General features: G+C 42.2%; 1 protein-coding gene across 7 annotated transcripts in view; it reads left to right on the top strand.

The window, feature by feature from the left end:
- The first annotated feature begins 550 nt into the window (after positions 1-550).
- The window catches only part of mei1 (meiotic double-stranded break formation protein 1), a 66,266-nt gene continuing 55,155 nt past the window's right edge, over positions 551-11,661 (top strand). For 2 of the 7 annotated variants that reach the window (XM_086288526.1, XM_086288522.1), the window contains exons 1-5: positions 552-601; positions 2,024-2,181; positions 2,380-2,503; positions 6,397-6,447; positions 9,686-9,759. In XM_086288526.1, coding sequence (XP_086144652.1) covers positions 2,038-2,181; positions 2,380-2,503; positions 6,397-6,447; positions 9,686-9,759 — 393 coding nt within the window. In that variant the 5' untranslated portion in view covers positions 552-601; positions 2,024-2,037. Of the gene's footprint in view, positions 602-1,509; positions 1,616-2,023; positions 2,182-2,379; positions 2,504-6,396; positions 6,448-9,685; positions 9,760-11,661 lie in introns of those variants that run through there. The other 5 variants (XM_086288521.1, XM_086288527.1, XM_086288528.1 and 2 more) reach the window with 4 other exon arrangements.

Below are 11,661 nucleotides of genomic sequence, written 5' to 3'. Positions count from 1 at the left end.
AGATTATGCATCCTGTTTACCCGAGCAGCGAGAAAGGCTCTCCGTCTCTTTGTGTTATATTTGCCTCTCTCAGGGGGCAAATAAAAAGCCACAGACTGATGGATTTAGCTCCTGTCCTGGCACAAATTTATAAACCGATATCTTGTCTGACTCTTCTCAGTCAACCAGAAGAAACAAAACCCTCTGACCACTTCCTGCACACACACACAGTCCCAGCGCAGTAGCTACACTTCGCCTAAAATATGTTTGCTGGAGCGCAGCACATTTGTCAAAGGTTACATATATTGAACTCTGAGAGGGTTTATCTTTCTGCACACTCATTTACACCGTCACTGACAGACAGAGGCGCGGAGTGCTGAGCTGGCCACACGTGTGATGCTTTGATGCGCACTGAACTCTGCTTAAAGAGAAGCAGAGGGAGATTATAAATCGACATGTCGGTAGTAGCTGATACTCGCCCCCACACATCTATCATCACACAGTGGCTCAGTTACCCAGAGGCTTTTGTTGTCATGGTGATAACCAAATTGTGGCCTTCACAGCTAAATGATACTCAGACACACGTCTCAGCATAACGATCAGCTAAGATATTCCTTGGAGGGTAAATTGGTGTTGATATATAATTGTGAGGCTAATTGTGCATGGATTTGCTCAAACATACACCATCAGGCTTCCTTTGAATGTTAGAGACTGTTGATTTGATTGGACTTTTAATATTAGAGCAGTACAATGTACTGAGCTCCAATGTTCATCAGCAAGAAATATGGGACCTAAGCAGCTGTTTCATGTGATTTTATGTTAAAAAACAACAACAAAAAAAACCAAGCATGAGTGTAATGATGAGGCAAGCATTTCCCATATGTACACGAAATTGAAAAGTTCCAATAACTGCAGCAAAAATGATCATAGCATTTCAGATAATTATCATTATTTGCCAGAACATTATCTTCATGCACTATTGTTCAACACATAGATCTAGTAAAAAGGTGAAATAACAACCAGAAAAAAATGCTTGTATCTTATCTTTTTTTCATACATTTACAAAAAAACAAAACAAGTTATTCATATATATTCATAGTTTACAACTATGGTCATGTACTTGCACTATTCCAGAGTTGTTTCATTTGCATTTTTATTATCATACACATTTAAAGATACCAGATAAATCCATTAGATCATCAGCTCTTTTTGTGGTTTTTAAATAAGGGTTAGCTTTCAACATAACACTTGCTAATATGAGTAAAACCACTCTTAAAGATATTAATATATTGTCCTGTGTTATCTTTTTGTCAGAATTTGGCCTTTTTTTTTGTTTATTTTAAAACCAACACTTAATGTTAAGGTAAATTTTGAAGGAGGCTTCACAGGAGAATTTAGTTATTTAATAAATAGACATCTTAAGTTTTTGTATCATATATTTGTTTATAAATATCTATTTTTATAGTATCATTATAATATTAAAATGTTTTACATTATAAATGCAGTTTTTATTAGTACAACAGTGTTTGGAATTATTTTGGTAACCTACTGTACTGTAATGTTCAATAAAGTTTGGGGTTTTGACTTTAGCCATCATTTCTGCACAGTTCTCGTCTGATATATACTGTCAGCAAAGGTTAGTTTATGGTTTATTACACATATTTTGTGGTTATTAGAGTTTGTCAATAGCATTTGTTTTAATAGAAATCTTCAAAAACATCTGTTTTTAAAGAAAATCATGGCTAGTTAAGTTATAAATTAACTCTAGCTAGTGCTAATAATATAGTTAGCATGTAGCGCTAGGTAATTTATAACTTAGCTAGCCATAATTTTACTTAAAAACAGATGTTTTTGAAGGTTTTAAGAGAAATCTTCAAAAACATCTGTTTTTAAGGATATTATGGCTAGCTAAGTCACAAATTAACTTTAGCTAGTGCTAATATTATAGTTAGCATGTAGCGCTAGGTAATACAATAGCTTGCTAGCACTCTTGCTCGCCTGCAGTTTTGTATAAAAAGCTGTTGTGGTCTTTCTGTCTGAACAGGCGAAACAAACAGAATGACAAGCAGGGATATAGTTTGCAACAAGATCCACTTCAGACATGACCCAAAGTGGAGTAGGCGCCTTGGGCCTGTGGAGGGAGGCGGGCTGCTGCTCTGTGTGGCCTGCCTCATTGAAATGATTGACGATGAAGACATAGCAGTGAGAAGAAATATATTTATATACATCTCCATGTTGTAGCTGTTTACTGTGGCTTTACATTCTCTTGCACAACCTTTAGGAAGGATTGGGAAATGTGTATGAAAATTGCATTATGCTGTTAATTTCCCTTGATGCTCAGCTGGAGCTTTATTTACCCTCCTATATCTCTCCTCCTACACGCTTGTCTGTGGGATGCAGTCTGTGAGGAAGTCTTCTGCCTTGTCCAGTGTAAGTGGAGTGCTGAAGTATTCTCCGGGGGCTTTGAGAGAGCTGCTCCAACAGGACCACAGAGTCTGTCTGCATTTTACAGCCAAACTATTGGGTGAGAAATAGTAACACATGCAGCAGATTAGAAACAGAAGGAATGTCTAGCAAGGGCGATTGTGAAGCGCTGGACTTTCACCTCTCACTTGCTATCTCTCTAAAGGTGCAAACAGTTTTATGCTAGGTAGGCAAAATCAGACTGGAATGCACTTAGAAAACAAGGAGCATCAACAGTACTATTGCAGTGCACAGACCTTCAGTCAGTACTGACAGTCCTAACCATCACTGGCTGTTTTCTCACTAGCTCGAGCTTGATTGTTTAACATTTGCACTCCTTGAAGCTAATCACCACTGTGTTAGTCCACTGTTGTATTGGTGGTGCAGTCGCATTACAGCTTTTCTGCAAGGTCAGGCTGAACAGAGAGAACAATTGATCTTAGCAATCAACCAGAACACGATACAGAAATATTCACACTACTGGACATAATAGTTTTTGCGTTGATTTCATTTAAAAAAAAGGATCCACGCCGATAATGCAGTTAACCTTGAGTTTACTACTTTTCTTTTCTTTGGAGAGGTGTGCTTGTCATCGGTAGTGTGATTAAACCATTATACTGATTTGTGACTTTGATGTGATGCAGTAATTTGGGCCTTAATTAAGTGCTGTATATGTAACTGATTTTCATTTTTAATGACAGCCACATTAAATCTCATTTCATAGATGGAATCATCAAACTAAGTAGCCACCAAAAAAAAGATCATTAGCATGGGCTGCAGGCTAGTGGACAGCTTTGCTTTTAACTATGACGGGGATTGGGACCCACACCCAGTTTCACACCTTGGCTCAGGTGATTAGAGGATCATCAGGGGGTCCTTTTGTCCCTCTGTGGGGGGATACTCCCACTAGGTTTATATCTGGGACTCTCCACCATTTGACCTTAAGAACTGAAGAAGCTTCTCGGATGAGAGGTGAAACATCTTCCATCCATCCATCCATCTTCATCCGCTTTATCCGGGGCCGGGTCGCGGGGGCAGCAGCCTAAGCAAAGAGGCCCAGACCTCCCTCTCCCCAGCCACCTCCTCCAGCTTATCCGGGGGAATACCAAGGCGTTCCCAGGCCAGCCGAGAGATATAATCTCTCCAGCGTGTCCTGGGTCTGCCCCGGGGCCTCCTCCCGGTGGGACATGCCTGGAACACCTCACCCAGGAGGCGCCCAGGGGGCATCCTTGTCAGATGCCCGAACCACCTCAGCTGGCTCCTTTCGATGTGGAGCAGCAGCTGCTCTACTCTGAGCCCCTCCCGGATGGCCGAACTTCTCACCCTATCTCTAAGGGAGAGGCCAGCCACCCTTCGGAGGAAGCTCATTTCTGCCGCTTGTATCCGCGATCTCGTTCTTTCGGTCACTACCCACAGCTCGTGGCCATAGGTGAGGGTAGGGACGTAGATCGACCGGTAAATTGAGAGCTTCGCTTTTACACTCAGCTCCCTCTTCACCACGACGGACCGGTGCAGCGTCCGCATTACTGCAGCTGCAGCCCCAATCCGTCTGTCGATCTCCGGCTCCCTTCTCCCATCACTCGCGAACAAGACCCCGAGATACTTGAACTCCTCCACTTGGGGCAGGAACTCATCCCCGACCCGGAGTGGGCACTCCACCCTTTTCCGGCTGAGAACCATGGCCTCAGATTTGGAGGTGCTGATCCTCATTCCCGCTGCTTCACACTCGGCTGCGAACCGTTCCAGTGCGAGCTGGAGGCCCTCACCCGATGAAGCCAACAGAACCACATCATCTGCAAAAATCAGAGATGAGATTCTGAGGCCACCAAAGCGAAAGCCCTCCGCCACTTGGCTGCGCCTAGAAATTCTGTCCATAAAAATTATGAACAGAACTGGAGACAAAGGGCAGCCCTGGCGGAGCCCATCACCCACCGGGAACGAGTCAGACTTATTGCCGGCAATGCGAACCAAGCTCTTGCAACGGTTGTATAGGGATCGAATGGCCCGTAGCAATGGGCCAGACACCCCATATTCCCGCAACACCTCCCACAGGACACCCCGAGGGACACGGTCGAATGCCTTCTCCAAGTCCACAAAACACATGTAGACTGGTTGGGCAAACTCCCATGCACCCTCAAGTATCCTGGAGAGGATAAAGAGCTGGTCCAGTGTTCCGCGACCAGGACGAAAACCGCATTGTTCCTCCTGTATCCGAGGTTCGACTAACGGACGAACTCTCCTTTCCAGCACCGTGGCATAGACTTTCCCAGGGAGGCTGAGGAGTGTGATCCCCCTGTAGTTGGAACACACCCTCCGGTCCCCCTTCTTAAAGATGGGGACCACCACCCCGGTCTGCCAGTCCACAGGTACTGCCCCTGATCTCCACGCAACATTGCAGAGGCGTGTCAACCAGGACAGCCCTACAACGTCCAGAGCCTTCAGGAACTCGGGGCGGACCTCATCAACACCAGGGGCTCTGCCACCAAGGAGTTGTATAACTGCCTCAGTGACCTCGCCCCCGGAAATTGGCGGGTCATTCCCCTCATCCCCAGACTCTGCTTCCTCCTCGGAAGACGTGTCAGTGGGATTAAGGAGGTCCTCGAAGTATTCCTTCCACCACCTGACAATTTTCTCAGTCGACGTCAGCAGTGCTCCGCCAGCACTATACACAGTGCAGGTAGAGCACCGCTTTCCCCTCCTGAGACGTCTGACGGTTTGCCAGAATCTCTTCGAGGCAGTCCGAAAGTCTTTTTCCATGGCCTCTCCGAACTCCTCCCACACCCGAGTTTTTGCTTCAGCCACTGCCCGAGCCGCATTCCGCTTGGCCTGTCGATACCTGTCGGCTGCCTCCGGAGTCCCACAGGCTAACCAAGCCCGATAGGACTCCTTCTTCAGCCTGGTGGCTCCCTTCACCTCTGGTGTCCACCATTTGGTTCGGGGATTACCATCTTCAAGTAACTTAAAGAAGTCCAGACGCTTTTCTTTGCAAGCTCCTTTGACTAACTATGACGGGGTTTCTGAAATTATTTCTGAAATGTTTGATTTAAAGACACAAAATACGAGCTATTAACAAAAGTATAAAACATATAAAACTATCAAGACTTTCATTATTTGTGATTTCTTGTTTGCATTTAAGTTGTAGCGTAAGTTATTTCGACTCCTGTACCGTGAATAATTCTCTGTGTCAACATATCGGATGACATGACAGCAATAATTTTTGAGGATCTTTAAATATGGAATGAGTTGCCGTGCCGTGAAAATCCCAGTGGAGCCAGTAAGACTGTTAATATATAGACCTGCATTGTGTTTCATTATTCTCACAACACTAAATTACTGACTCCTCTATTGCAAATGTTATACTGCTATAATTGAACCTCTGTATGTTTTTTTAATGCTAGATCATCCCAGGGTTTTATTGATAACTTCCTCATTGGAGGATTATTAGGTTGCCGCATTAAGTGCTATGTTGAAACCATTTAAGCTCTAATCAAATTAGCACAATAAGAGGATGTGTGGCAAAATGCTAAGCCATAAAAGCTCTGACCAATCTGACAAGACGTTAAAAGAGCTATTAGAGTTCTTGTGGGATTGTCTGCATGAATTGTGCTTCTCCATCTGAGCATAATCCAATAAAAATATGCCTTACATTCATCACTACACTGAGTTGTTTTTCTTTAACATGCTTTTAAGATAGTACTTTATCTTGGATGTCCAGCAAAGCTAATGCAAGGTAGAGTACCCTGTACAGTATGATCAAATAGATCTTTATTAGCATGAAGCCCCATCTAATGTCTCTGTAATTTGTATTTTCTATTTTGTCCTATTTCATCCTTTTTTTTTTGCATAATGACATTAAATTTCTTCCTCCTGTACTTCTGTGTAGAAGCAAGAGTGCATGTGGTTTTTGAAGTATGCCTTTTAAAATCTGCTCTGTCATATCTTCTCTGTCCCCAGGGATGCTTCAAACTGCAGAGGACCCTGTAACTCTGGAGAAGGTTGACCAAGGTGAAGAGATGCCTCTTTCTGGTTTGGTGATGTATGCTTGTGTGTCTGTGTGTGCTCAGGAAAACACACATACACACTCTATGTACAGACTCGTGCTCACATTGCACTCACGCAAACATAGATGGAGGCCTTCTATGCAGTTGTTTTTGTGAACACACACACACACACACACACACACACACACACACACACACACACACACACACACACACACACACACACAGTCAGTGTTTTTTGTTTTTTTTTGGAGGATACACATAAGCCTTCTTGCTGATAATGGTCAGGGCTGGTGGCTAAGGCGATCTTTGACTTCAAAGCTGAAATGCGAATTTCTCTTTGTACTTAATGAGTTTATTTGGGCAGCCAAATGCAGATTATTCTGTATCCTCAATCTTGGCCTCGTGGCAAAGTCTCACTTTCAAACACTCAGACAGATTTTCCCATTGCAGCCTTTCAAAAATGCTAAAAATAAAATTTTTTAGTAAGTCCAAATTAATTCAGTGCAATTCACTTTTATTTAATTTATATAGCGCCATATCACAAGAGCAGTTGCCTCAAGGTGCTTTATATTGTAAGGTAAAGAACCTACAATTATACATGAGAAAACCCAAACAATCATATGAACCTCCTATGAGCAAGTGCTTTTGCAACAGTGGAAAGGAAAAACTTCCACTAAACAGGAAGAAACCTCCCGAGTCAGGGAGGGGCGGTCATCTGCCGCGACCGGTTGGGGGTGAGCAGATGAAGACAGGACAGAGACATACTGTGAAAGAGAGCCAGAGATGAGTAATAGCTAATTAAATGCAGGTATATAAATGCATCATGAGTGGAAAAAGGTAACTGAAGAAGAAACACTCAGTGCATCATGGGAATCCCCCAGCAGCCTGGACCTATGGCTGCGAATCAAATGATTTTACGGGAGCTGTCTTAAAAATGCCCAAGGGACTGCTTTTCTGTAACAGTTAGAAGAGTACTTAAAATGTGACACTGCATTTGGTTTCTGCACAGACAGTGTGTAAAGCACACGTTTTGTAAATCACTTGAGCGCTATAAATAATGCAGTCATAGTGTGAGGAGATAAGAAAGAAGGAGAAAGAAAGCCTACAATCTTCACAGAATTGTTCAGCTTTGCAGTTACAGCTTAATGAGAACTTGCGTTGTAACTGAGAGGGAAACCGATGCATTAAACATTAAACTTGCATCTATTGCAGTTTATTTATTTGGTACACTGCCTTTTTGATATGACAGGGTAGGGCTGTTCGATATAACGATATATATCGGATGACGATATAAAAACATCTATCGTTTCAAATTACGCTATCGTTTTTTCGTGGTTTTGATGGTCACTGTAGTGGCTATATTAATTTGTTAAAGTTCTCTCTTTCTCTTACATTTAATATAACCACACTACGGACGGACAAGCGACTGTTTTTGTCGTTTGCAACCACGACCGTAAAACATTGGCGTGGCCCCGCCGTCCGCTTGTTTATTTTGCATATTAACCTTTCACAATAAAGCTCAAGATCCTGTTGAGGCTTTTCAAAACAAAATAAATTATGTGAAAGTGTATACAGAGTTTTTACGGATGAGAAGGAAAAAAGATGCGTTAGGTACTAAAAAAATAAACCTTAAACTCAAACGTTAGAACAGGCTTTTCCCCGCAGCACGCCGTGTAATAAATACAAAGAAAACGGCGGCCGTTACAACCTATGCCTTCATGCATCTGTTAAAAGTCTCAACTCCAGGTACACAGCGCCCAGCTGAAAACACTTCACGCAAGTCGAGCTGCCCGAGATTCACAGAATTTACAGAAAATGTTAAATTTTTGTGATTTATATCGTTATCGGGATGATAGATATCTTATATCGGGATATGAGATTTTGGTCATATCGCACAGCCCTATGACAGGGTTTAATATATGTCACTACTGTTTGGATAACGCTTGTATAACACCCAATAATGGAAATATACCACAACTCATAGCCTGTTGCACACCAGTGCACATCCTTTAATGGAAACAGGTTCTACTTGCATACGTATCATTATGTTTTGCACAGTTTTCAAATTGAACTTGCCCCAAATGTTATGTTTAGTTTGCAGTATGGGACTTTTGCCTCTCCCCTTTGGCAGGGAGAAAAGTAACACAAACATTCTCCATACGTACTCACGACAATGCTAATCCCTGTTTGTCCATCACTTTTTTTAGACCTTAAAAAAGGTTCCTAAACCTTCCACCTAACATGATATTGTTTTCTAGCACTACTTATGCCCTGAGCTCACTCTTCGTCATGTGACACATGAACCATGGAGCCACTGGAGCTCCAGGGCGCTAATGTCACACTAGACGCCAGCTCTAAAATTTCAGTATGCTGTAAAATAATGGCACATTTATCTGATACTGATTAACACTGATCGGTAGAAATGTTTGGTAAGGGCTTAAAGAAAGGGCTGTAAGAAATTGCTGGAGGTTGCTGGCAGTTGCTGTGAAACTAATTGCTACAGCTACCTTCATACAGACCCAGAGACTGGTCAGTGAACGCTGGCAACTGTATTCTCTGACAGGTAGCAAGTGGTTTACTGGAGGTTCCTGGCAGTCAGCAGGGTGTAATTGAGGGTGTACAGTGCTGCACCAAAAATCTCCTTGCAGTTCCTTTGGTTGCTAGCAGATTGCTGCAGTTAGCATGTAAGAAGCTGTCTTCTCTGCAGACTTGCACTTTTTGAACTGTGTTGGTTGCAGGCAGCATTAAGGCACAACCTTTACTTTCTCCATTCCCAGCTTGCATTGCACTTCTTCAAGTTTCACTACTGCTCGGAATAAACGGTGACTGCACCGTAATGAGCAACCACACCAATCTGCTGCCAACCATGGCAAAGTTTTCAGTGCACAACCCTCCCCCCAGTCAGGGAATGCACATTTTCCACTAGCGCCTTGTGGTTGTCAGGCTTGTGTGACACGATGCCTTATGTAACGCAAATTCCTTAACTACCATTATTTAAAGGCACTTCATATTTAAGTAAATTCCTGTTTGAATCATTTAATCGCATGCAAATTTCTAAAGCAGTGGTAGAAGATTCTGAAGGATAATTTAAAACTTCAAAAATTATACACCTGGATTTTTCATTAACATTGACTGTTTTGATTTTCTGTCTTGTAATTGCAGTGACTGTGCGAAAGTGTGAAACTGCACTTATTTGTGATGTTTATGCATACATTTGTGTGTGTGTTTACTTGCGTCAGTGCTGGTTCAGCTACTCCTGGAGCTCCAGAGCGAGCTGTCATTTCGTTTCGTTTTGGATGAGATACACAAACAGGTAAGACAAATAGAGAAACGCTCCTACTCATGTGCACGTGCAGGCAGAAGAACATGCCCAACATCTTAAAAATTTTAATAGCACTTGTGTAACTAGCGTCATACTCTCCCAAGGCTGTTTAGTAAACAGACAGTGTGCTTGTCTCCCTCTTGCTGCTGTTGTGTCACCTCAGGGGGAGACAGTAATGGAGAAGGCTCATCCTGCTGCAGGTGGAAAACAGTATAGCTGTGTATACTGATGATGACAGAAAAATATAACACCAGCCACAGCAGACAAGTCTCATTTATGCTACAAGAACAGAGCTTGATTATAAGTTTTGACACAAACTGTTAGTGGAAGAAATTATTATTTTTTTCAGTTTAAACACGCAAGCACTTGGCTCAGATTAACCCTTCTTCTGTGTATCACTATGTATGGAAGTGGCCTAGTGTTATTATGCTTCATTTTTCTTGCACCAGATTTGGTAGAGTTGCAGTTGTAGGATTTTTTTGTGTTTACTTACCCATTATTAATTCTCCAATTTGCAGTTGGTATTTGGTGGAAATAAAAATGTCAGCTTTTGATAGAGTGTTTCCTACCTCACTCAAAGCTGGTGATGGGGGACAAGGAGGCAAAAATCTCTCGAGTGTCTCTAATCCTGTCACAGTCTGGCGAGGGCAGACTGTATGAATTGAAAAAGGACCCAAAATGCAGACTCCAAGGAACAGGGAACAAAACTTTAATGTTAACAAAAAGCGAGCCGTTTAATATGGCTGGTAAAAAAAGGTACAAACAAAGGGCAAGGCAAACTGAAGCAAAATTAACACAAACCTAAACTGGGAAATCTAAACAAACAATAAGAAAAACCTAGACAAGAAACTTGGAAACATGGCGTGGACAACAGACGACCTGACAATCACACACTGAAAACAGAGGACTTAAATACACAGGAGGTGATTAGGGGAAGTGGGAACACATGGAGGAACAGCTGAGGGTAATAAAGCAGGACGAGGCAAGGGAAGCAAAACTAGAAACACTCACATGAGACATGGACCTTCAAAGTAAAACAGGAAACACACTGACTGAATTCTAAACATGCAAACTTAACAGCAACTGGGGAGACAGAATATAGGAACCTGAAATATGGTACAAAACCATCACAGTGGACATAACATGGAACACAGGGAAGCCATATGACGAAGCCAAAGAGCAAAACCTAAGATAACCATAACTGAGATCTAGGGAAACACGAAACAGTACTACAAAGGACTCAAAACATAATCCATAATATAAAAACACGAGATCTCTCCAAAATGAAACAGGAACATGAGAGGCAGACATAACAACATAAGACAACAGACATGAAACACACGAAGGGCAAGGGAGATTTAACATAGTTGGAACACGAGGGGGAAATAATAAGAACTAGAAACACTTAGGCATGATAATACAAACTTGATAACATAAGACATGCAGCATGAAACACGAAGGGTGAGGGGAAGCTTAAATACAGGGGAAGAAAACACAAGGAGTCTAATAACCAAATGAACTTAGATAACCTAATGAACAAAATAAACTCAAACTTAAAACGCTGGGTCAAAAGACCCAGGACCATGACAAATCCTCTGAGCCCATTGTCGTGTGTGCTTGGCCTTACTGTTGTGGAGCTCTCGCTGAATAATTTCAGAGATTTTTTATCGAGTGGAAATAAAAAACTTAAGCGGTTAATAACATATATGTAGTATATGGAAGCCCGTTTCCGCCACTAAAAAAAAAAGCTAGTATCCATAACTCGAAATTTCGAGTTATTATCTCAAAATTTCGAGAAATATAACTCAAAATTTCGAGTTAGCTCTGCCAATCAAAAATATACGTGAATGAGGTTGCTTTCTTGTTACCCGGAAGCATATGGCGCACTCAAAA

Source organism: Aulonocara sp. 'chitande type north' Nkhata Bay, linkage group LG4, assembly GCF_057382095.1.
Source record: "Aulonocara sp. 'chitande type north' Nkhata Bay isolate Kocher_YH1m ecotype deep benthic linkage group LG4, A_spYH_male_GT1.1, whole genome shotgun sequence".
Lineage (NCBI taxonomy): Eukaryota > Metazoa > Chordata > Actinopteri > Cichliformes > Cichlidae > Aulonocara > Aulonocara sp. 'chitande type north' Nkhata Bay.
This window is presented reverse-complemented; position numbering and strand designations above follow the sequence as displayed.